This window comes from Dendropsophus ebraccatus, chromosome 4 (genome assembly GCF_027789765.1).
Source record: "Dendropsophus ebraccatus isolate aDenEbr1 chromosome 4, aDenEbr1.pat, whole genome shotgun sequence".
Taxonomy (NCBI): Eukaryota; Metazoa; Chordata; class Amphibia; order Anura; family Hylidae; genus Dendropsophus; species Dendropsophus ebraccatus.
The window spans coordinates 4,860,518-4,887,822 of NC_091457.1; the positions used below are offsets into that span (position 1 = coordinate 4,860,518).

General features: G+C 43.5%; 1 protein-coding gene across 1 annotated transcript; it reads right to left on the reverse strand.

Annotated features, from left to right (window-relative positions):
* Positions 1–5,875: 5,875 nt before the first annotated feature.
* LOC138789169 (vomeronasal type-2 receptor 26-like) lies at positions 5,876–26,282 on the reverse strand. Its single transcript, XM_069967772.1, has 6 exons — positions 26,245–26,282; positions 24,410–24,701; positions 14,254–15,057; positions 10,086–10,295; positions 7,423–7,546; positions 5,876–6,795 (listed from the first exon to the last, which is right to left on the reverse strand). The coding sequence occupies exons 1-6, from the start codon at positions 26,280–26,282 to the stop codon at positions 5,876–5,878; spliced, it is 2,388 nt and encodes a 795-aa protein (XP_069823873.1).
* Between the last annotated feature and the right edge of the window lie 1,023 nt (positions 26,283–27,305).

Here is a 27,305-nt window from a genome sequence, read left to right on the forward strand (position 1 = left end):
ATTCGGTGGACTACATCGATGACCAGCGGTTGTTGGGATTTTTCTTTAATAAAATGGTCAACGAGGGGTGTGGGGGTGTTTTATTTGAATACAAAAAATATTTTACACTTGTGTTGTGTCTTTATTTCTTATTACTATAGAGACTTAGTAGTGGAGGCCGTCTAATAGACGGAATCCATTACTAAGTCAGTGCTTAGTGTTAGCTGGTATAAAATGGCTAACACTAACACCCCCCCCCCCATTATTACCCCAGTATCCGAAGCCACAAGGGGTACTGGGAAAAGCTGGGTGCCAGTGGTCCCGGAGTGTCAAAATTGGTGCTCCTGGACTGGGCGGCAGCAGGCTGATAATATTAAGGCTTGGGGGGGGGGGGGGCAAAATAAATGGTCCTTCCCACCCTGGTGTTACTAGGCTGCCGTTGTTTAATTTACCCTATGCGTTTTTTAAAAATAATTTAATAAATAAATAAGTTTAAAAAACGTGTATCATCCGCAATCTGATGGAGGTGGATGGCTTACCCCCACCTGTCAGCACAAGCCATGCTGGGGGTCAGTAAAAGAGAACAAAGATAGTGCTCCATGTGCAGGACCAGATGTAATTGAATTGATAAAATCCAGTAATGGAGTAAAACCGGGTCCCGTCTCCTCTGGAGTTGTGCAAGATCGAGGAACAAGCGTATAATCAAGAAGGAAACCAGTGTGCAGCCTTCCTACAAACCAACGTCAGGACGCATTGGAGAGGTCCTGCACACATTTAAAGCCCCTCCACTACAGAAACATACTGTATGTCCTGAAACTGGCATCAAAAGCAGTAACATAAGAGTTACACCCATTTTATATTGCTAGAGACCTTACACATACAGCGTATGTGTTCAAGGTATTGTGCTGTCTGTATTATAAGTAAGTTAATATCATAGATTGGTGGATTTCATGTATTGGCAGGATTGAGTGCTTTGTAACAATGTGTTGCTGTGTGTCCACAGATAAGTACAACATATTTTCGTATCAATGCTGGGTGCACAAGGATACCAATTAGTTTGGTACATTGAATATATTCTTAACATTAGTAATGTTAAAGGGGATATCTACTTCTCGCTCTATTACATGTTTTCCGTTAGCTGTAATGGAAGAAACATTATGAAGATTGTGTGCAAGGTCTACTCTGGAGGAGAGCTGTCCCGGACACAAATCCTATGTTCCTCCGGAGTTGACCTTACACATGGTCTTCATAATTTCCCTTACATTGCATCTAAAGTGAAATCCATGTCACTGGAGCCTTGCCGACCCCGACCAGAAGGTGAGAGGTGGATATACACCATAATATTTCTAATGCTTACTTATCACTGTCATACATAATTTAAATAGGGACCAAAGTCACAGAAACTAATGAGGCTGGGTTCACACTACGTTTAAAAAAAAAAAAAAATGGATCCTTTTTTTTTAACGTACACAAAAACTTAGTCAACCTAATTTTTGTGTCCCTAAAAAAAATAGAAGGCAATGGGAAAATGGATAAAAACGGATTCAAACAAATGTGGTCGCGGCGTTTAAGGGGTTAATGGCGGGCGGCCGCGCGATCGTGGCAGCCTGCGATTGACAGTGAGGGCCTGACTGCAGATAGCAGCTGGTCCTCACCCGCTATGGGGCGAGCTCAGTTTGTGAGCCCATTCCACAGCCCGGGACCACCCCAGAGCGTACATTTACACCCTCCTGGGTTTAGACCCAGGCAGTGGGGGCGTAAATGTACGCCCACGGTCGTTAAGGGGTTAAAGTCATTTGAGACACATGTAATGTCTTCAGTGGCGACCCGTGTACCAGGCAGGGGCCACACTCCCTGCTTCCGTTCCTCTGTGGGTGCTGTAGCCTACATGCTGAGGCCCGATGTCGCCTGTGCTTCGGCTCCTTCACCTCTCCTCACTCCTGATGCATACTCCCCTCGCCAAAGTGCGTGCACCAACCTTCTAGGGAACATGCGAGTTCGCTTGCTAAAATTTAAAGGGCCAGTGCGCCCCAAATTGGCAGCATTTCCATATTTAGCCTAGCCCTCTCATGACTCCCTTATTGGAGCCTTTGCATGCTTTGCACAAGTACTGTGATCCCAGCGCTTTTTGCCTGTGATTTCTACCCATGGTTCATGCCTGTGAATCCTGTCTGTGCTTCCTGTTGTGTTCCTGCCTGCTTTACAGCTGATCTATCTCTGTTGTCTCCTGCTGCACTTCGCCCATCTCCGCTAGCAAGCCAAACCAGGTAAAGCGAGCTGAGGGTCGCCTGCTGCAGAAAGCCTGCCTTTTGACAGGCTCTGGTGCAGCTTACACCATCGTTGGCAACCGTCCAGTTGATCCATGAATCCAGCCATGACTACAGTCCAGTCCAGTCAAGACTCTAGTCCCAACTACAGAAGGCTCTAACCATGGATCCTGGCAAGGTGTCTGAGAGATCTCTAGAGTGTTCGCCTATCAGAGTAAGCAGATCGCTCAGCAGTCTCAACAAATGCAGCAATTGTCAGCCATGTTGCAGTAGACTCCTACCATGGATCCCAGCAAGGTGCTTGTTGTCTGAGAGATCTCCAGAGTAGTCACCCTGCAGAGTTAGCAGATCGTCCAGCAGTCACAACAAATGCAGCAATTGTCAGCCATGTTGCAGTAGACTCCTACCATGGATCCCAGCAAGGTGCTTGTTGTCTGAGAGATCTCCAGAGTAGTCACCCTGCAGAGTTAGCAGATCGTCCAGCAGTCACAACAAATGCAGCAATTGTCAGCCATGTTGCAGCAACTCCTTACCGCTCAAAAGGACCTACCTGTGCCTCATTAGCCTCCCTTGTCCGCAGCATCACCCCTTGGACCAAATTCACATCTGGTACTGCCATCCAAGCAGGATGGTGATCCCAAGACATGCAGCGGTATTGTCTCACAGTACACCATGCACATAGAGCTCATGGCCAATCAATTCACCAAGGAATGCTTCAAGGGGGCATTTATCATCAATCCACTTTCTGGGAATGCTTTGGCGAGGGCTACACCTCTATGGGACCAGGATAATCCTGCCAACCTCCAGGCCTTCTGGTTCGTGTTTGAGGAGCCTATTTCAAAGGTGCAAAGATCCACATAGGCCACGAAACCTTGATTTCCTCTGTACTGAATTTTTAAAAATAGCTTTTATTGTATACAAAAGTAAAAAATGCGAGAAAAAACCTGGTTTAAAAACCCACTAAACACCTACAACTGTTTGTATTGTCATACTATCATATTCACTAGTCAGTGAATTTATCTAAATGATCGCTATAGTAGCTTTAGACTCGCTAGTATAGTTATTACAGTTGCAGAGGAAGTGTCATTAAAATCTAACACATTACCTTGATAACTAGTTTCGTTCCTACATGGAGTGTCATCTGGTGCAGGCAATGGCAATATCCGGCAGGTTGTTTGTTGTTTTAAAGCCTTCGGTGATGACATAGTGAAGGTGTGTGCATTAATCGAACCAGTAGGGAACGTCTACGTCTATGGCAGCTGTTTGAGTAGCCTGTATTTGCATCTACTGCGGAGATCACCCTTTTCAATCTAAAGCAAAGGAACTCTTTCGTTGGGGAGTATGTAGTAAATTTCCCCATCCTGGCTGCAGAGTTCAATTGGAACAGTGCTGCTCTAGTCGCAAATTAGAGAAAGAAGGTATGTGATCCCTAGAGGATAATGGTGTAAGATAACGGTGTCCCCACTTATGTATACTACACAGGACAAAAAATATACCAAAAAATTATAAGTGGTAGACTCGACCCTTGAGCAGTGCAACACAGATATTTATTTGGTAAACAATTGTGCTTCATATATACAGTGAAAAAATCGTCATAGAGAGCAAAAAAGCATCCATGTAATTAACAGATGAAAAAGATACAATGATTGGTGGGTAGGTGTGTGTCCACGGTACAGGTGGCTAGTACACCCTGCCTTGCTCTACAGAACCGCTTAGACTGAGCAGCCTCAGTACCAAGCGGAGATTGTCCCTATTGCTGAATAGGTGAAGTGGCAGTGTTGTCACTCCTAGTTGTTGGACAATGGTCTTATGTCTGTATATTCTACGTCAATGCAGGGCTGTGCAATAAGTGTTCAAACATACGTTGATCAAGGTAGAGACTGGAGTCTAGAACAGCAATTTACTTATTCCACAGGTCATCCGACGCGTTTCCCCCTTAATTCTGGTAAGGATAACTGGGTTCATCAGGGATGTTTAGTACGGGGATTCTCAGCCGTGTAATCAATCTCTCAGACCTGTCAACACCGTGTAGTTGTCTTAGCACAGAGATCCGTAACTGTTGTTATAGATTATGGTGTTAGTTGTTGATGCAGATGATAACTTTAGCCACTGTTAGTAGGTGCTGATATTAAATAGCAGGATGATGCCTAAACAAAATAGATATTTTGTCTGTGATGTGGGTATGTCAATGTTGCTCCATGCTGAGGATGAACCAAATGGCACAGGCAGAGAAAGGAGACAAGAGACCCCCGTTAAGATGGAGAGGGCAGTAACGGTGCGGTAGTCCAGGCGGTCTATTCCGGTTGGCACCTGCTTTCCAAAGGCTACCCTCTCCTTCATTTCAGCCATCTACCGAGAAGCCCATGTAGGTAGACAGAGTTCACCTAATGCAAAAGAGAACCTGCCTTTGGAAGCAAAATTTCTACCTTTACTGTGCCAACCTGATCATGTCCTGATCATGTGGTAACTCCTGGTTCCACAAAATCGCTGATCATTTCCGCTATTACAGATGAATTCCTGAGTGAAGTTATCCAGTTCCATACTAAACCAGTGACCTTCCAAGTGAGCACAATACATAAAGAGGAGGTAGCCTTTTTCAGTTATCTCCACATTGCCCAAATGGTCGCCTCATCGATCTTCTACCGGGAGCTATGCCCCCTCAAGGAAAAGTATATCATGAGACTAAAGCCATGTCTGCCTTCATCAAATAAAATCTTTATCCACCAGTCTTTCTCTCCAGCTGGTGCTTACGTTCAGAAGAAGCGTGGATCTCCCCATCCAAGGTGACAGGGAAAAAACAGTATCCTTTGCATTTACTCTAGAAACTATTTGTTCATCTTCGTGGCGCTCAGATTGGACGTGTGCGGTGCTTTTAATCTCATCCGAATTTGTGAAGCAACGAGTTGAAGACCATCTTTGATACCTAAGATGGACACCTTGAGTATTTGATGACGCCTTGTGGTTTATGCAACGCCCTAGCCGTCTTCCAAGAATTTGTCAATGACATTTTCTAGCGTTATTGTGTATCATTGTGCACCTTGATGATATTCTGATCTATTCACCTAATCTACAGACTCATGTGGCCCATGTACATCAAGTACTGAGATGCTTAAGAGGATATGATGATCTTGCCAATTGCTCCCTGCTAGAGGGAAACAAAAGAACTCCTTCCCAACTCCCTATATACCAATCAGAATGAATTCCCGCATCAATGATCAATCACTAGGAATTTAATAACCAAGATTTGTAACTATATAGTTTTCAAGAAAAACATCCAGGCCCCCTCGATCTTTACACGTCATTACAACATCATTCGGCAGAGAAAGACACAACTGCCAACAATATACAGTATGGAGAAACAAGTAGAACACAGTGTAAGAAATAATGAGAACATTTTCTTTTAATAAAGACTTATAAAGAAAAGGTTTCTGTGTCACAATAAGTACAAAGCAAGAATGAACAAATTCGATTTCAAATGTCTCTAAAGCCTATAAACCCCATGGTCATAACAAATACAAAGCAAGAACAAACAAATATGCCTTCAAATGTGTCCATACCCTATAAACCAAAAACAAATACATTCTCCATGGCCACCTTACATTTCCATTTTGTTACAAGATACTCCAGAATCAAGAATTTGCATAATTATTTTTAGTTCCTAGAATATGTTTTCTTGTATTTAGTTCCGGCTTGAACAGAATGATATAACATTTGGGGAAGAATATACAGCCCAACAGTCCAGCGTTAGAAGCCAGGATGGCAAATATCTCCACGGCCACCATGTATTTGCCTTTGGTGCTGAGATAAGCCGGGATCATGGCTATCCAGACACTGCAGAACACCAGCATGCTGAAGGTGATGTACTTGGCCTCATTGAAACTGTCCGGTAATGTCCTGGCTAAGAAAGCTGTAATAAAACTAACAGCGGCCAGAATCCCCATATAACCCAGGACAGAGTAGAAGCAAAGATCTGACCCTTCATTACACTGAACCACCATCTTCTCCTTATAAGAGTGTGTGTCCAGCTCCTGGAAGGGGGGAGAGAGGGTCACCCAACTCATACAGATGACCCCCTGGACAGAGGAGCAGATCAGGAGCACACAGTTAGGGAGCGTTACTCCACTCCATCTGCTCCACACACTTCCAGGCTTGGTGGCTCTGAATGCCATGTAAACCATGATGGTCTTGGCCAACAATGAAGAGATAGATACTGAGAGTAGTATTCCAGTAGAGATCTGACGTATCCTGCAGGTTGTATCCACAGGACGACCGAGGAACAAGAAGACAGAGAGGAAGCTCAGCATGATGGAGACCAGGAGGACAAAGCTCAGGTTCTTGTTATTCGCTCTCACAATCGCCGTGTCACGTTGGGAAACAAAAATGAGAAGAATGAGAAGAGTCAGAATCCAGAAGAAAGTGGCTAAAGAGGAAAAAGCGATAGAAATGATGTCCTCAGTATAAGATAAATATTCCATCTCCTTCATCACACACAATGTTCTGTTCTCATTTGACCAGGCGTCTTCCGGACATTTCCTGCAGTTCTCACTATCTGTAATAGAAAGTCTATGTGAGAGGCGCTCATTCCTTGTGGTCACATGGGGGGCACTGAGGGCGCCTAATTCTGGACAGTAGAAGAATACATAAATAATACATAATAATAAAAACAATTAATCATTGACTTCACTATGGTCGGGAGAACAGCCAAACACAACAACGCCCATTGTTCTATTGAAATGCAGTCGGAAACCTATGGTAATTGTGTTCAATGACCACTACGGCCATAGGTTTCTGAATTCATTACACTGTGTGAACATTGCCTTAGGATGTAGAATTTGCATTATCATGCTGCTTGTCCCTGTAGCCAATTATTCTATATGAGAGTCAACTAAGATAGCCAAACCCCATGCCCAGCAATCTTTAGCAGTTCCCTTAGAGAAAGAATAGAGTGGCAGTTTTCACCTGTGACAGCTGCTCCATTTTTGGGGTGCCTTCCTAATTTTCAGAGGAGACTCAGCTCCCTGTTCCTGAAATCGCAGAGGTTCCCAGCAGTGATCCCCAATCCTGGATAAAGGGGGAACTTTACATGGGAAAACCCCTTTAAAGATCTATTATCTGAATATGGTGCATTATGTGAGGATGATAAAGATGATATACATAGAAAGATGTTATAATCTACCTGATCTATTGGAGATTTCTCCTTCTGGACATTGGGCGCAGTCATAGCAGCACATGTGTATACTAGAGGTCGCCATTTTCCTGTGTCCGGGGGAGCAGCTTGGTGAACATTGGGATCTGGGCATCTGCAAAAAGACAAAATGTCACCAATTTAGGTCAATTTGTCCCCTGATATTTTATGATTTAAAAGTTAATCTGGCCCGATGTGACGACTTTACCATCATATGAGTATAACTTTTTACTGTATTATTTAGAATGTCCATAGGTGGTGGACCATAAATAAGAGCATATTTCCCAAGGGAGCTTATTTGTCTTGTAAGATACTTTGTGTAATTTTCAAAAAATAAAATATAAATATGACAAGGAAATGATTTATTTATTTGTCAAACTTATTGTTAAACTGATGGTGAGCTGTGTGTATGTTATTAAAGGGGTTGTCCAGGGATGAAAATCTTTTTTTTTCCTTATGTCACATATAAAGACCGGCACACCATAGTATAATACATACTGTAAGTAAATTGTATTCAAATCCATTTGTAATACAAAAATAATGCAAAAAAATTACCATTTGTGATTAAAACAAATCTGAGGACCTGCAATACCTAATATACAAGTATATAAAACAGGTCACACTCAACCTGCAAGGTACAAGCAAAACCCTATAAAGTGCAAGTATAATTGTGGTGAATTCGACCAGTGATGTGCTGTGATGTTACTGGTGACTTCTGTGGTGACTGGTTGTGTTGTACAGCTCAGCCAGTGATGTAAGTGTTGTGACACCAGTGCTAGTCCAGCACACAGGTGTGATGTTGCTACCTGCTTTGTATAGTGGATTGCGGTACTGTTCCCCAAAATGGGTGGTGACCTGCCGGGCTGTGATGGGTCCCTTGTCACGGTAGTCCTGGGTGGCAACTGACCCACCTGGACTATCGGTACTGCAACCAACAGAAAGGGGAAAAATAACCCAAGGTTTGCTGCTACTGTGTATAGGTGCTGGTGCAGATGAACAGATGACTGAGTACCAGTGATAAAAATAGAACAGCTTTACTGTGTAGTCTCTGAATAATATAAAACACTTTGGCAGTAAATAGATTATCTTGATACAGACTTTAGCACTGGACCTGTGCTGGAGATACTTGAAAGAGTGGAATACAATAGAGTTAGTTGTACTAACTTGGAGAGTTTAGAGTAGAGTGGGGCAGTGTAGAGGAGAGGAGTTTGTCAAGGGAGTCCCAACCCAAAGTAGTACTGTGCTCTGCCGGAACTTGAGAGAAATACTTGAGACTTGAGAGTGAGAAGTTAACCTTTGTTTAGACTGTTACTGTGTTTAGACTGATTTCTGACCACCTTCTGCCCTACAGTGTCGAGTTTCTCATCCTAATAGGGTGATACAAGCCCCAGCTGTAGTTACCTGGGTGAAGCTAAGTGGCCAAGGGTGTTCCGGTGTCACCTGCACTGCAAGTTAGAATACATAGACCTTCTGGTATCTTTGTTCTATCCGGGCTAGTACCTCTGTGTATCAGGATACTGCCTTGCACTTTGCAGAGTGGTTCTTGGCGTGGGCTAGGTGTATCCCCAACTTTTCTCCCTTGGTAGTGTCTAGAACTGCATCACATTAAAGACTGGAGAAACTAAACATCTCTGGCTGCTTCATACACTAGACTGTCCCGGACAAGGGTCCTGGCAGAGCCAAGCCCTGACTTGACTGCAGCAGGGACGTCTGTTCTGTGTATCCTTCTACAATGAGAAACCAGATAAGACTGACGCTACACTTCCTCCCACCAAGTGACTACTTCCTGCAGGGGTATGTAAAAGACCCTGTGAGTCGTGGAAAGGAATGTGTGCAAAGTAAAGAAGAGAAAGGATAGGTCAGAAGAGAAGAGTATCTCCAATGGATAGTAAAAGTACATAATATATAAGAAACAGTAACCCTTTGTTAGCTTCAGCTATGCAATCCATAAGAGCATACACAATAAACACTGACGTCTAGTAACAAAATATTTAAGTACCTTCATTACCACTTAGCTTTGAGAAAAACACCCGTGGTGGGACACCACATAGGAAGATCTGTAATGTCAGAATATACAAAGATGCACAAAAATGTAAAAGTGCAAACAAAAAAAAAATCTCGGAAGAGATGGGCTGAGAAATGTAGAACAGGAGAGGTCAGTGTTGGGGTCCAACAAGTCCCACATGTTCCGTCTCACATTAAGACTTCCCCTGAGGAAGCCTTAAAAAGGTTGGCCTTAAAAAAAACTACTTTTCCACTATGTTGTGGATAAGGGAAAAGTAAAAGATTGCAGGGGTCAAACCTCCCCGGCAATCTCCGTATTGGTCCCCAGATTCTTTGTTATGAATAGAGCCGTAGGTATGGCACATGACCCTCGGCTCTATTCATTCCTATGGAAGTGCCGATAAAAATGCTTACTTGGCTTTCTCCAGCACCTCCATAGCAATGAATAACAAAGAAGCTGGGGGGTGATACGGTGATTGTCAGAGGGTACGGAGGTCGGACCCCCCTGATCTCTTACTTTTTCCTATCCTATGGATAGAGGGAAAGTTATTTTTTTTTCCATACAACCTCTTTAATGTGAGATGGAACCTGTGAGGAGCAGATAAAATATATTTAGTGAAATGAAGCAGGAAAGTTTTCCAAGAACTCACTCTCTTTATGTTTTTCTTCCATTCTGTGTCCTGTGCGCTAATCCAAATATCCAATGATCCCATTGTGGTCAAAGACGAGTTATAAATATTCCATAGAGTGGCATTATTAACGGTATAGAGGTATTCCTTATCTCCTTGGTCAGTGAAACATTTGCGTTCTCCTCCAGATTCATCGGAACATATCATGGCTTTTATGTAATTGTGCACCTTCTATAATAAGATAAAGATTACATCAAATAAAGTGAATATGAGAGAACAAAAAAGACTAAAAATAATGCACAGAAACAGATGGTAACTGTACTTCCAGGATGAGCTGAGGGAGGAGGTGATCGCCACAAAAACTCCCTTAAAGAGATGGCAATTTGTCATGTCAGAATAAAAACTGCAAATGTCCCATTTGCTTGGGGTGTGTGTCTGTTAGGCTATGTTCACACAACGTATGAGACCTGCTGTTCCATGACCCCGGCCAGGTCACGGAACGGCCGGTCTCTGGCCGGATCATCTCGGCCGGTACTTAAGTTCTGGCCAGATGATCTTTCCGGCTGCAGAGCTCTGATGCGGGCGCATCAGCGCGTGCCCGCATCAGAGCTTACCATAGCACACAGTGAAGTGAGCGTCCGGAGCCGCTCGCTTCACTGTGTGAACTATCAGTTATTTGCAGGGCCGCACAGATCCCGGCCAGAGCGTGTACGATGTGTGTACGCTCCGGCCGGGATTCCATTGCTTAATAGGCTGTGTTCCGCTGCACAAAAACTACGGCCGTTGTTGCCATCGGCAACAACGGCTGTAGTTTTACGTAGTGTGAACATAGCCTTAATCTTTATTGCTGCAAAATAGGATCCATAAAGGTAATAATCCTTGAAAAATAGGGGCATATTTGCAATTGTTATCAACAAAGGGCAGGTTGGATACTCTCCAGACAGGATCTGTCCAGAGCAGGAGAGGTTTTCTATGGGGGTTTGCTGCTGCGAAGGAAGGAAGGAAGGATTTTTTTTTTTTTTTTTGCTATTGCCGCATCTGGACTCAACTATTAAATTATCACATTCCTGATCTCGCTTGGTAGACAGTGTAAGCGCCAAATCCCGCCAAAGTGCAAAATTTTAGGTCACATCAAAAGTTGTAATAAAAAGCGATCAAAAAGTTGCATATATGCAGGTAAGATACCGATGGAAAACAGAGATCATGGCGCAAAAAATAACGCCTTAAATATCCCCACAGACCAAAAAATAAAAGCCTTGAAAGGAAGGTAATAGAACTATTTTAAACACATTTATAAAAAAAAAAAATAATTTTTGAAAGCAGTCAAATAAAATAAAAGTTAAATAAGTTACCTATCATTGTAATCGTACTCACTTGAGGAACATAGAGAGCATACTAATGTAAGAAACCCATCTAAGGTCTCCACACACTTCTCTTTGCTTCATGCAGGAGATGTGTCTGCCTTGCCTATCGTAGGCATTGTAAAGCTTTCCTGTGCTGAACGCGGAGGAGATACCAGGACAGACCAATCGGGAGGGATATTGGATATTAATGTTGGCCACATCTGTTCCCAATGGTTAAATCATAGACTCGATCTTTCACTGAACTATAAGCACGATATTATATGTGCTTATTTTGTCTGTATTAAAGGAGAAGTCCGGTGAAATTTTTTTATTAAAGTATTGTATCGCCCCCAAAAAGTTATACAAATCACCAATATAGATATATTATGGAAAATTCTTATAAAGTGTTTTTTTTCCACTGCACTTACTACTGCATCAAGGCTTCACTTCCTGGATAACATGGTGATGTCACTTCCTGGATAACATGGTAATGTCACTTCCTGGATAACATGGTGATGTCACTTCCTGGATAACATGGTGATGTCACTTCCTGGATAACATGGTGATGTCACTTCCTGCATAACATGGTGATGTCACTTCCTGGATAACATGGGGATGTCACTTCCTGGATAACATGGTGATGTCACTTCCTGGAAAACATGGTGATGTCACAACCTGACTCCCAGAGCTGTGCGGGCTGTGGCTGCTGGAGAGGATGATGGCAGAGGGATGCTCAGTGTCCCTCCTGTGCCCTGGATCCCTCAGTGTCCCCCTGCCATCATCTTCTCCAGCAGCCACAGCCCGCACAGCTCTGGGAGTCAGGTCACTATGTTATCCAGGAAGTGACATCACCATGTTATCCAGGAAGTGACATCCCCATGTTATCCCGGAAGTTACATCACCATGTTATCCAGGAAGTGACATCCCCATGTTATCCAGGAAGTGACATCACCATGTTATCCAGTAAGTGACATCCCCACGTTATCCAGGAAGTGACATCAACAAGTTATCCAGAAAGTGACATCATCACGTTATACAGGAAGTGACATCACCATGTTATCCAGGAAGTGACATCACCATTTTATCCAGGAAGTGAAGCCTTTATGCAGTAGTAAGTGCAGAGAAAAAGGAATATATGGGCATTTTCTGTAATAAGTGTATATTGGTAATTTGTATAACTTTTGGGGAACAATACATAACTTTAATAAAAATTTTCGCTGGACTTCTCTTTTAAGTGTCTGTTTAAAAGGTTTGTTGGCTAACATGTGAAGAGGGGAGGTGTGCTAAGTCCCCTCCCTACTTTTACCTCAGTATGGCCCAATACACACTATCTATGATTAGGGGCCAATAGGCCAGACACGCCTCAGACTGTGTGTCCTGCATGTTTTTGTATCTTGTATTTTTTCTATTACTGATTTTATGGATCATGAATCTTCAATAAATGGATTTTATTTGGAGTAAGTGTTGACTTTTACAGTTTCTCCATGTACACTCTCTGCCGTTTGCAATAAACTGTTTGGGAACTCTATGGGAACAAGTATTTGATTATTGAAAAACATCTATTCGACCACTTGGAGGTAAAAACCGGAAGCTGGGGGATTTGAACGCTTATTGAATATTTATCGAATATTTGGCGAACTATTCGATTATATACTATAGATCGAATACCTTACTATTTGATCGAATATCTATTCGATCGAACAGTATTCGCTCATCACTAGTTTTTAGTCATCTTTACTTCGGAGAGTTGAGTTGCTTCAGGGAAAGCACTGGTTCACACACATACTTCCAGTTTTCTTGTTTTTTCTTCCCGTTGGGAGGTAACTCCAGCTTTTATAGTCCCTGTTCTTCTATCCACGCTTTGGATGTCCACCCAGAATCCATACCCCGGTTGGGGTAAAATGGTACTAGCCCAATGGGCTGCAGGTGAGCTAGGGCACAAGAGCTTATTCCCTTTTTTTTTTTTTTTTCTCTAGTACTTCATTTAAAGGGATTGTTCAGAAGAGAATGCTGTTACATACTGTAACTATCAATACCCTGTTCTTATCTGCATCACTTATTTGATTTGTAAGGAATATTATCCCCATAGACTCCTCACCTTGTGTGTATGCTGATGTATCTGATGGTCTGTAGACTGATGGCCATGAGAGATGTACATATGGTGGAAGGAATATTATCCCCATAGACTCACCTTGTGTGTATGCTGATGTATCTGATGGTCTGTAGACTGATGGCCATGAGAGATGTACATATGGTGGAAGGAATATTATCCCCATAGACTCACCTTGTGTGGATGATGATGTATCTGATGGTCTGTAGACTGGTGGCCATGAGAGATGTACATATGGTGGAAGGAATATTATCTCCATAGACTCACCTTGTGTGTATACTGATGTATCTGATGGTCTGTAGACTGATGGCCATGAGAGATGTACATATGGTGGAAGGAATATTATGCCCATAGACTCCTCACCTTGTGTGTATGCTGATGTATCTAATGGTCTGTAGACTGATGGCCATGAGAGATGTACATATGGTGGAAGGAATATTATCTTCATAGACTCACCTTGTGTGTATACTGATGTATCTGATGGTCTGTAGACTGATGGCCATGAGAGATGTACATATGGTGGAAGGAATATTATCCCTAGACTCACCTTGTGTGTATGATGATGTATCTGATGATCTGTAGACTGATGGCCATGAGAGATGTACATATGGTGGAAGGAATATTATGCCCATAGACTCCTCACCTTGTGTGTATGCTGATGTATCTAATGGTCTGTAGACTGATGGCCATGAGAGATGTACATATGGTGGAAGGAATATTATCTTCATAGACTCACCTTGTGTGTATACTGATGTATCTGATGGTCTGTAGACGGGTGGCAATGAGAGATGTACATATGGTGGAAGGCGTCAGCCAGGGAGCGGACAGCCAGATATATCTGGAAACTATTTCCTCTACATGGAGGTAGAAAATGTTCTATTCTCTCTGCTCCATCACATTTATGAAGAGATATCTCATGCATTGATGCAAACATCTTATCCTTTTCCCTATTTCCTGTTAAACAATGAAACATTATAATCCAGAGATTTTCAAGGATTTTGTCTTTAGGATTTCTCAAGGGATGGAAACTTTTGAAGTAACTTTCCATGTCTGGAATTTTTCCTGGTTTCAGGTCAAATAACAAAGTGATATTGAATATCTTTGCATCTCTAAAATAAGGAGAGTAGGTGGGATTAAGGATTAGGATCTTGTCATGTTTCGTATGTCGAAATTTTGTAATAAAATTTATCAGGAGGGTAGAAAAAGTTCCGCAAACTATAATAATCCGGGCAGAAGACTTCATCATCACCTCAAAGATACTTTTCATGACTTTTCTTGGCATTTCCTGTCTCTTCCAGTAACTTCCTTTGAAGACAAAGTCCACACAGATGCCATGACTGGAGAGGACACTGGTCAGTAAGCTGGCTTCTCTATCTCCAATGTTATCATCAAAGGCGATGACTCCAACCCAGGTCCAGCCAAAGGAGCGTAAGAAGTAACTTATGACGGAAAAAGATGTGTAGTCATCTGGGACGGTCCGGAAAAAATACGGGAACAGACGTCTGTCACCCAACAATGTGTCTGTGGCTCCATAGCTAATCTGAATTATTAACAAAAACATGGTTATTATTGTGGAGAAAATATAGTTATTCCCACAATGTTCCCTATTACCAACGGCTTGAATTATGGACCGGAGAAGAGTTCATAGAGCACTTAAATGCTTGCCTGCTCTTTAGTCGAGCATTTCTCAATGTTCGAGTGCTTGACTCATGTAACGAGCTTCATAGAAAACAATGAGAGACGCGAAGAGTTTACCTGGTTAAAACAAAAAACAGAACGTGCAGCAGCAACCCACAGGTGCAAGGGCTTACTTATATAGTCCTCCCAGCGTGCACACGGTAAACAACTGCTCTGTAGATATTAAAAAGTGAGGATCTTAGTAAAATATTTGATCAAACCTGGTTAGCCTGAAATGCTACAAAGTGACAGTCTGGCTCCCAGGGCGCCAAGTTATCCCCCTGGGGAACAGAATGTGCTGTGTGGTGTGTGTATGGGGGGAATTATACCTTACACTCCAGGCTTCTATCTTCACTATCACCGCTCAGCCAATCAGCAGCTACACTGGTGTCCCACCTCATCCTCTGATGGGCTGAGCTGTGATAGGGAAGATAGAACATAGGACACTACCCAAGAGAAAAAGAGATGTCTAATATAGGAGCACACCCACAATCAAATTTATCAAAGTACACAATTAAGTTTAATAAACATGAATCCAAAAAAGTACCAAAAACATACAAAAATGGCAAAGAAAGACAGATCCCTGCACATTAACCCCTTAAGGACAGAGCCTGAAATGGCCTTAGGGACCGGAGCAAATTTTATGAATTTGACCAGTGTCACTTTATTCATTAATAACTTCGGGATGCTTTTACCTATCCGGCTGATTCTGAGATTGTTTTCTCGTGACATATTGTACTTCTCGTTTCTTGTAAATTTGAGTCGATACTTATAACGAATCTTTATGAAAAAAACCAAAATAGCGTGAAAAATTGTGAAAAAATGCATTTTTCCAACTTTAAAACTTTTCTGCTTATACAGAAAATGGTTATACCACATAAATTATATATTAAATAGCATTAGCAACATGTCTACTTTATGTTGGCAGCATTTATTAAACTGTATTTCATTTTTTATAGACAATAGAAAGCTTAAAACATTAGCAGCAAATTTCCAAATTTTCTGTAAAATTTCAAAATCAGATATTTTTAGGGAATTGTTCAGGTTCAAAGTGTATTTGAGTGGACTGTGTGTTAGAAAGCCCCACAAAGCACCCCATTTCAGAAACTGCACCCCCTAAACTCTGCAAAAGCATATCCACAAAGTTTTTTAACCCTTTAGGGGAGTCACAGAAATAAAAGCTAAGTGTGTAAGAAATTTGAAAATTTTAATTTTCTGTGCAGAGATTTTATTGTAATCCAATATTTTTCATAATTATAAGCTTAATACCAGAGAAATGCACCCCAATATTGATTGCCCCGTTTCTGCAGTTTACAGAAATACCCCATATGTGGCCCTATTGCGCTATTTGACGCAACCACAAGCCTCAGATATAAAGGAGCGCCTAGTGAATTTCAATGGCTCCGTTATTTTTGGTCATTTTTGACTGTACCACTTCAGGTTGGCAGAGGCTCTGGGGTGCCAAAACCTAAAAAACACCCCTAAAGGGACACCATTTAGAAAACTAAACCCCTCAAGGAATGTAACAAGGGGTGCGGTGAGCATCTGGACCCCACAGGTGCTTCACAGATTTTCCGAACAATATGGCTTGGAAAAAGACTAAAGTATTTTTTACATTAAAACGTTATTCTAGCCTTCAATTTTTCATTTTCACAAAGGGATAAAAGGAAAAAAAAAACACAAAACATGTAGCGCAGTTTCTCCCGAGTACAGAAATACCCCACATGTGGACATAAAGTGCCAAGCGGGCGCAGGACGAGCCTCCAAAGGGAAGGAGCGCCAATTGGCTTTTGGAAGCTGGATTTGGATGGAATGGATTTCAAGGGCCATGTCGCATTTACATAGCCCTCGTCCTGCCAAGACACTGGAAACCCCCCACAAGTGACCCCATTCTGGAAACTACACCCCTCAAGGAATCTAACAAGGGGTGCAGTGAGCATATGGACCCCACTGTGACGGGCATAAATGTGGAAAAATGTGACGTGAAAGTGAAAATTTTCATTTTTTCACTTTCATGGCACAAATGTGCCCGTCATCCAGGGGTCCATATCCTCATTGCACCCCTTGTTAGATTCCTTGAGGGGTGTAGTTTCCAGAATGGGGTCACTTGTGGGGGGGTTTAACTTGTCTTGGCAACACAGGGGCCTTTTGAATGCAACATGGCCCCTCGAAATCCATTCCATCCAAATCCAGCCTTCAAAAACCAAATGGCGCACCTTCCCTTTGGAGGCTTACCCTGCACCCGCATGGCACTTTATGTCCACATGTGGGGTATTTCCGTACTCAGGGGAAATTGCTCTACACATTGTGTTTTTTTTATCTTTTAGCCCCTTGTGAAAATGAAAAAATCAAGACAAGATCAATGATTTAGAGTAAAGATTAAAAAAAAATTACACTAAATGTTGGTCTAGCCTTGATTTTTTTCCATTTCCACAAGGGGTTAAAAAAGAAAATAAAAGCAAAACGCGTAGGGTAAATACCCCTACACGAAAATACCCCACATGTGGACATAATGTGCCATATGGGCACAGGGCAAGTCACCAAAAGGACAGAACGCCATTTAGAGGCTGGAATGGAGGATGGAGGCCATGTCGCAATTACAAAGCTCCTGTGCTGCCAGGACAGTAGAAACCCCCCACAAGTGACCCCATTCTAGAAACTACACCCCATAAGGAATCTAACAAGGGGTGCAGTGAGCATATGGACCCCACTAGTGATGGGCACATGTGTAGAACATGTGCCGTGAAAATAAAAAATACAATTTTTTTCATTTTCACGTCCAAAATGTGGCCGTCACTTGGGGGCCATATACCCGCTGCCCCACTTGTTAGATTCCTTATGGGGTGTAGTTTCCAGAATGGGGTCACTTGTGGGGGGTTTCTACTGTCCTGGCCGCACAGAGGCTTTGTAATTGCATCATGGCATCCTCTAATGGGAATGGCGGCCATACCTATTTAGCTGGGGAAAAGGGACAATTCTAATTTATTTGGGGGTATTAGGCCAATTATTAGTTTATAAGGTTGAAAATGACGTAGACTCCATTCTATGCACGGGCGGATTCCACTCTCCGTCCAACGTGTTGATGGAATGACGGATGATGGAATCCGCCCGTGCATAACATGGAGTCTATGACACGGGTAGAGACATGCGCCCGCATCAGTCCGCCGGCGGGTGCCAGCTGCGGAATGCACAAAGGGTTATCCTTCGCCATTCCGCAGTGTGCACGTACCCTAAATCTGTAAGAGTACCCTGAGGTACTCTCACAGAGTGTGTAGAATTTCACGCCATACAGTCATCTCTTATTGGGACGGTACTGGCGGAAAAGACGTGTCTGGGGGGCAGCTACACTACGCTACCCCCAGACACGTCACTGGATGATGAGGAGGATGAGGATGAATGGAGGAAAGAAGGACCCCCCCATTCATCCTCACTGGCTGTTTCAGTGTCGGAGGCAATAATAACGTATGCGTCCGATACCGAAAACACGCCGGGGGCCACTTTTATATAGGGATTGGTATATGGGGTATGTAGTGGTGTAGTGTAAAACTTTATTCAATGTAGTGTAGTGTGGTGTAATGTAGTGTTTTTTTACGTGTTTTTTACAGTAAGTATAAAAAAAAAACCTACGCCAAAAATGGTGTTGCTGATAAATGCCGCACTTATGTTCGGCACTTATCAGCAGACCGTGGCAGTAGGATATAAAAAAAAAACACCCTACGCCAAAAAGGAGGAGTTGCTGATTAGTAGCGCACTTTCGTGCGATGCTGATCAACAATCAGCGGCGATAGGGTGCGGAAAATAGAAAAAAAAAAATTGGGAAAATTTTTATTTTTTTTACTACATTCTGAACATCCCTGTAGTGGCTGATACGTGTATTACACTTATCAGCCGCTAGGGGGCAGCAGAGCGCAAGATCCGAAAAAAGACGACGCTGGAACCGGAAAAATACGAAAAAAGACGACGCTGGAGCCCAGATCAAGCCGATCGGGACGTCACGGAAGAAGCCGAAGACCCGACAAGATGAAGAGGACGCCGGGAACCCGGAAGACGCCGATCAGGACCCCGGGACAGGTGAGTAATGTACAAATACCTGCTCTGGACCCCTCAGCTACCTAGCTGAGGGGTCCGGAGCAGGTATTTATTACTTGTGGGGACTTTGATCGCCGTGAACTGCCGGCCGGCCGTTCACGGCGATCGGGACGGTGGTACCGTGACCACCATTACTTTTTACAGTAATGGCGGTCGGTGCTTTCCTCCGACAGCACCGACCGCCATTTTTTTCCGGGTCATCGGGCCACCGATGGCCCCGAAAGGTTCCGATTGCCGCTATGGGCTTATCAGCCAATAGCGGCGATCGTCGGCATGGGGGGGGTTTACAACCCTCCATGCCGACAGGGAGAGATGGCCTGCTATGTATTATAGCAGGCTATCTCCCCCGATCGGGACCCGGCCGGCCGCGGCGTCATGGGTCCTTAAGTGACAGTGATCCATGACGTACCGGTAAGACATGGGTCCTTAAGAGGTTAAAAATATTTCAAATTCCCAAAAGAGGGAAAACATGGTGGGACCCACACTGTAGCAAGAAGTTAAGCACATTAGAGTCTCTAGTTTGAGAAACAGACGCCTCACAGGTCCCCAACTGGCATCTTCATTACATAGTACCCGCAAAACACCAGTGTCACCATCTACAGGGAAGAGGCGGCTGCAGGATTTTGGGCTTCAGGGCAGAGTGGCAAAGAAAAAGCGGTATCTGAGACCGGCCAATAAAAGAAAAAGATTAAGATGGGCAAAAGAACACAGACATTGGAGAGAGGAAGACTGGAAAAAAGTGTTGTGGACGATGGATGAATCCAAGTTTGAGGAGTTTGGATGACAAAGAAGAACGTTTGTGAGACGCAGAAGAAATGAGAAGATGCTGGAAGAATGCCTGACGCCATCTGTTATACATGGTGGAGGTCATGTGATGGTCTGGGGTTGGTGCTGGTAAGGTGGGAGATTTGTACAGGGTAACAGGGATTGTGAATAAGGAAGGCGATCACTCTGCACCGCCATGCCATACCCAGTGGGCAGCGCTTGGTTGGAGCCAATTTCATCCTACAACAGGACAATGACCCTAAACACCTCCAAATTGTGCAAGAACTATTTCCAGCAGAAGCAGCAGCTGGTATTCTATCATAGGGAATGGAGTGGCCAGCGCAGTCACCAGATCACCACCCCATTGTGGGAGCAGCTGGACCGTATGGTACGCCAGACGTGCCCATCCAACCAATCCAACTTGTGGGAGCTGCTTCTAGAAGCGTGGGGGGCAATTTCTCCAGCTTACCCCAACAGATTAATAGCTAGAATGCCAAAGGTGTGCAATGCTGGAATTGGTGCACAAGGAGGATTCTGGGACGGAAGCAAAGTGTGATGGAAGAACAATGTTATTTCACATACAAATCATTATTTCTAACCTTGTCAATGTCTTGTCTCTATTTTCTATTCATTTCACAACGTGCGGTGGTGAAGAAGTGTGACTTTTCATGGAAAACACTAAATTGTTTGGGTGATAAGGCCATAGCACTTGCATTTTTTCACCTAGAAACTCACATGAGCCCTTATTGTCTAGCACCACTAATTGTACTTTGCAATGACAGGCTGATTTTTTTCATAAAGGACACTGCAAAACCAGGAAAAAATTCAATGTGTGGTGAAATTGAAAAAAAAAAAAGCATTACTTTTATTTGTTTTTTTTTCGTTTTTACGCAGCTCACCCTGGGGTAAAACTGACTTGTTATACATGTTCCTCAAGTTGTTACGGTTACAACGCTATGTAACATGTATAACTTTTTTCAACGAAGAAAAAATGCCAGGGCACTCACCAGTCAGCGTGCTGTATTCTTTATTATTCGATGTGCATAAAAGCAGGCAGCGGGGTGAACGCTAGACACCTTTCACAGGACAGCCATTTCGCGTCTCCACGCTTCGTCAGTCTGACTGACGAAGCGTGGAGACGCGAAACGACTGTCCTTTGAAGGGTGTCTAGCATTCACCCCGCTGCCTGCTTTTATCTGCTTGAAGATGCATATCGAATAATAAAGAATACAGCACGCTGAATGGTGAGTGCCCTGGCATTTTTTCTTCGTTGATGACTGTTCACATATTGCCTTGCGATTCGCGCAGTGAGCACCACCGTAGCGGCATTCATAAGTATAACTCCTATCTTCTTATATATGAACCACACTGCATATAGGTGGTAGTGCCGGTAACTGCTCCTTGCACAGACTTTCATGTATAACTTTTATTGTATCTGATGGCTTGTAAAAAATTCAAACCATTGTTAACAAATATATGTTCCTTAAAATCGCTCCATTCCCAGGCTTATAGCGCTTTTATCCTTTGGTCTATGGGGTTGTGTCAGGTGTCATTTTTTGCGCCATGATGTGATCTTTCTATTGGTACCTTGGTTGTGCATATGCGACTTTTTGATGCAACTTTTTATTACAATTTTTCTGGATTTGATGCGACCAAAAATGCGCAATTTTGCCCTTTGGGATTTATTTTGCACTTACGCCATTTACCGTGCGAGATCAGGAATGTGATTAATTAATATTTCGGGCGATTATTATTTATTTTTATTTATAACATGGGAAAAGGGGGGTGATTCTGACTTTTATTAGGGGAGGTTATTTTTTTATTAATAACAATACTTTTTTTTTACTTTTACACTTATACTAGAAGCCCCCCTGGGGTTAGGGTTATTCCCCTGGGGTTAGGGTTATTCCCCCCCTGGGGTTAGGGTTATTCCCCCCTGGGGTTAGGGTTATTCCCCCTGGGGTTAGGGTTATTCCTCCCCTGGGGTTAGGGTTATTCCCCCTGGGGTTAGGGTTATTCCCCTTGGGGGACTTCTAGTATAAGCACTCTGATCCCTCATTTAGATCTATGCTAAATAGTAATACAGGATAGATCGATGAGATAGGCACTTTGATTGCTTCCGGCTGCTGCAGCCGGAAGCAATCGAGTGCCGAGTCAGGATAAGCACCATTACGGCACTGAGCCCAGATGGAGGAGGATGTGTGGATCGCTCCTCTGGGACACCGTCCAGGAGGAGCAATCCCCCCCACTAGACACCAGGGAACGGCTGCATTCAAGTAATCGGATGCAGCTGTCGGATGCAGGTACGTCCAGGGTCGCCTACAGGTACGTCCAGGGTTAATAGTACCATAGTTATTTACATTGGATGTAATGATCACTTTTTATTATTTTTTTAATATATAAATTGTAATAAAAAATCAGCGATCTTGGCATTTTTTTTTTACTATTTTTTCTTCACGTTGTTTGCCGTGCGGTAATAATATTGCTTTATATATATTACATGTTTAGTTTATTTATTTTATTACTTTTATGTGTTTTATTGATAAAATGGGAAGGTGGGGTGCTTTAGACTTTTATTGGGAGAGGAACTTTGGGGAATTTTTTAAGACATTTATTTATTTTATTTTTTACATTTTTTAAGTTTCCCCAGGGGATCGTTACATACATTCATTTGATTCCATGCACTGATAAATGCTATGCCATAGCATAGCAGGGATCAGTGTTATCTGCAATCTTCTGATAGAGCCTGCCTGTGGCCATAGCATAGCAGGGATCAGTGTTATCTGCAATCTTCTGATAGAGCCTGCCTGTGGCCATAGCATAGCAGGGATCAGTGTTATCAGCGATCTTCTGATAGAGCCTGCCTGTGGCCATAGCATAGCAGGGATCAGTGTTATCTGTGATCTTCTGATAGAGCCTGTCTGTGGCCATAGCATAGCAGGGATCAGTGTTATCTGTGATCTTCTGATAGAGCCTGTCTGTGGCCATAGCATAGCAGGGATCAGTGTTATCTGTGATCTTCTGATAGAGCCTGTCTGTGGCCATAGCATAGCAGGGATCAGTGTTATCTGTGATCTTCTGATAGAGCCTGCCTGTGGCCATAGCATAGCAGGGATCAGTGTTATCTGTGATCTTCTGATAGAGCCTGCCTGTGGCCATAGCATAGCAGGGATCAGTGTTATCTGTGATCTTCTGATAGAGCCTGTCTGTGGCCATAGCATAGCAGGGATCAGTGTTATCTGTGATCTTCTGATAGAGCCTGTCTGTGGCCATAGCATAGTAGGGATCAGTTTTATCAGCGATCTTCTGATAGAGTCTGCCTGTGGCCATAGCATAGTAGGGATCAGTTTTATCAGCGATCTTCTGATAGAGCCTGTCTGTGGCCTATGGCAGACTCTATCAGAAGACAGAAGATCAGACTGCACCGTGGTAAGCAGTATACCTCCTTCAGTCAGGGAGTGCAATCGGGACCCCCACAGACACGCTGTGGGGGTCCTGATCGGTAAGTGAAAGGAGATGCTCCGGTCACTTACACTTAAACGGTCGTGGCCCGCCATTGAGAGTAAGGGACTGGCTGTTGATAGCAGCCGGTGCTTACCTGCTATGAAGCGAGCTCAGCTCTTGAGTACGCTTCACAGTGGGGCCCGCCGTCAGGGCATACATTTACACCCTCCTGCAATAAGGCACAGCCTGCGGGGTCGTAAATGTACTCCTATGGTCATTAAGGAGTCTAGCCAGACATCCCTCTGGGAAGGACCCAGCCAAGAGGTGGCTCCTGTAGACATTTGATAAAGAAACAGAACCGGTCTCTAACATAATTCTTTTAATAAATTTAATTATTTTTTTTTATTACCAATACCCCTTGGACCCGCGCCTTTTACCAATCTTGGAGTGGAGGAGGATACTGAGTGTCTTTAATCCCTGTGGGGATTAGTCGGGAGTAACTGCGGTTCATTCACATGCTATCAGTAAGAGTTGTTCCTTACATCAACACAACCTACTCAGGTGAGAGTTCTATGTGCTTACTTTCACCACTTCAGCCCTGTCTGAATTACGCTATGGATCGCTGTCTTATATTTTGTTTTATGTAGTTGTTAGGCACACTGCTGTGCCACCATATAGTAGTTAAGTCATCTCTGTGCATCTATGTAACATTTAGGCATCTCTGTGCCGGTAGTAGCCTCCAAGTAAGCCCTGAATATAATGCCACCTGATATTTAATCACAGTTAGTGCCCCCCCACCCCCTACAGGACCAAGGTCCCTTCCCCAAACCAGCTCACAATGCTGTACAGTTACGATGGGCTCTCCCTTGAGCCCTGGCACTTCCAGGCACTTCTTTCTGGCACTTCTTATCACTTACCTGTGAGTAGGGATATATTCCCAAGAATTGCGCTATAGGTAAAGTGGTCAATGAGAAATGATCTCCAATAAAACCAACAACCTTCTTCTTCTGAGTGCAGGAGTAGTTGGGGACAATGTGTCCGGGCCCAGACAAAATGTGTAAAATGTTCCTTATGGCCTTCCTGGGATCTGAGCAGGAGTCATAGATGTGATATCCCAGAGTCAGGTTTGGCAGAATAGAAGGATCTTCATTGATTTTCTCAACAGCGTAAAAGAAAGTCATCAGATTCTTGTAGTAATACAGGGCTGGACTGTAAAACAAAGTGATTGATTTGTAGACAACACAAATGCCTGATGATTTAAAATACATAATACTGTAGAAGAAGTTTATTGTCAGGAAAAGTTATGATATTATAGAAATCGCAGGATGGATTGACATGGTAATGCTATGCAATAAAAAAAAATGAGTAGGAACTAGTGATGAGCGAGCATGTTGCCCGAGCTTGGCACTCGTTCCAGTATTAGGGTACTCGATGGTGCCCGTTACTCGGACGAGCATCTTGCGATGCTTGAGACAATGACATCTTCCTCTTCCTGCATGTTTGGCGGCTTTTTCTCAGCCAATCATCATGCAGGAGAGTTTTTGGGAGCTTGTAGCATCACGTAGGAACCCTATATGTCGATAGCAGCGATTGGCTGGCCAGATCAGATGGCCTGAATCAGGTCCCGCAGTGTTCGCGTCAGACACAAGCTAGATGAGATTAGGTAGAGAGCTGTGTCTGTTAGGGAGAGTGTTAGGCAAGGAATTAGTGTGCGGTTAGGCAGGAATATGACACAAAGAACCCAACAGTCCTAAGAGCTTAAAATTTTCAAAACATATTTTTTTTTTGCTACTCTTGGCTCCTGGCTTGGACTTTCTGTTGCTGACATTCTGTTGGCTGGCTGGGATCTGTAGTTCAGCTATACCTATCCTCACTGTGCTGTGAGGGCTCTGATGCAGGAAGGAGGGGGGGGGGGGGGGAATCAGCAAAGCACAGCTACTAACAGTATATGCAGTGCTGTGCGTCTTCACCCCCTGACAACTATCAATCACATGGAGGTCTGCTGGCTGTGCAGTAAGGAGAGAACCAAGAAGGAGGGGGAGTCGTTGTACGGGGAGAGAGACTGGGATCAGCAAAGTACAGCTACTGCATCAGTGTGTCCAAGGCTGTACTTTGAACCCTGATAGACATCAAACAACTCAGGAGATTACTGGTCCAACAGTGAACAGAAGTTGGAGCGAGGGAGGAGGTACAGGAACATGGGGGAGAGCACCAAGAGCCCATAATTTTGCGTAATGTTGCAACTAGCCAGCCCCAGAAGCATCCATGCATGCTGCCCCTGCTGTTTTCTGTCCATTTGCGTGTTGTTTCCATCATTTTCTGAGGTTTCCAGGTTTTCAGGCAACCTTCCCTGTGAAAAGCTTTAGTCTACTGCAAAAATTCTCGAGTTTCCCATTGACTCACTTTTTATTGCCCCCACTAGCCAGAGTCCTGCTCCACACTGACGAGGGGCAAATACCCCGAAATCACTGTTTGTGGATGGATGCCTGCCTTTGTAAACCCTTGTCAAGTCACTATACTCGCCACAGAGTTAGACTTTGACACTAAAGGGGCCACCCTATTGCTTTCCTATTTATGTTCCAATACTCACAACCATATGGGACTTAAGGGGATCAGGGTGGTTTGGGGCTCTCCCTATCTGGAGGCACCCATTGGCAACAGGCTGGGGATATCTGGCTATTTTTGTGTTTTGAGACACGTTTTGCATGTTTACACTTTTGGAGGGCATCGGTGAGAACTCTTAAATAAGTACCTCATTGGAATCATACTGGTCTCCTTGAGCTCGGTCATTGTTGTGTTTTCTCGCTCATCTCTAATAGGAACACAATGCACAGAAATCCACACACGTACACGCCTTGGCACTCTATCAGTGAGGTTGGTATTAGTTTTCTGAGGGATGTTCTGCCATGCTAAATAAGGTTGAGCACATAAATCATCAGGATCCACTCACAGGAGCTTCCTATGCAATTGCAGATCAATGACAATCCAGATGATAGGGTACAAGACCAGAGACTCTGCAAGCCGTGAAAGCACATTAAGGCCACACTGGCTGATCACAATAGCATGGGCAACATACAATCTGGCACTGGTTTTGTTGAAAAATTACTTCTGGGACACTTCAGAGAAATGGCCGTGTGGCACCCCTATAGTCTTTCATATTTACATATTCATTGGTGCCACCAGAAAGGGGTTTACTAGTTGTCTTATACCCCTTACCCCTTCCCTGCTTCCAGCCTATGTGAGAAGTTCTCAAGGTTTTGGGCCATTGATGTGGATCACGTACTTGCTCACCTCCCTGTCTGTGCCCTCTTCCTTGTCCTGCTTCAGTTGACAGATAACGCTTGCCTCCTCCCCCCTTTTTAGTTTTTGCTTTATAGATAAATATATATATATATTGATAATAATTTAAAAAAGAAGAAAAGAAGAAAAAAAATTGAAATATTTGAAAGAAATTATATATAAGGAAAGTTAAAAAACAACTTTTTTGACTTGGTGTCACAGCTGTTGAAGAATATCTGATTAGGGGTAACATGTCAGACTTGCACTGCGGGAGTCCCCCGTCAGCACACTGTGCCCTACAGTAAATGCATGCCAGTTGGTTTAAAGGTAAAGGGGTTACTGAAAAATAAAAGATGTGGCCGATCACCACCAATCAAATGAACCATGGTTGTCCTATTGTTATTCCTGTCAGTGGGGTTATTATGCTGAGGGTGAGAGTGTTGTTATGTAGCCTGTATACAGCAAAACACAAATAATTTCACTTCTACTAAAGGTTCTGCCGCTCGTGAGCCTGGTAACATGAGAACAGTGACT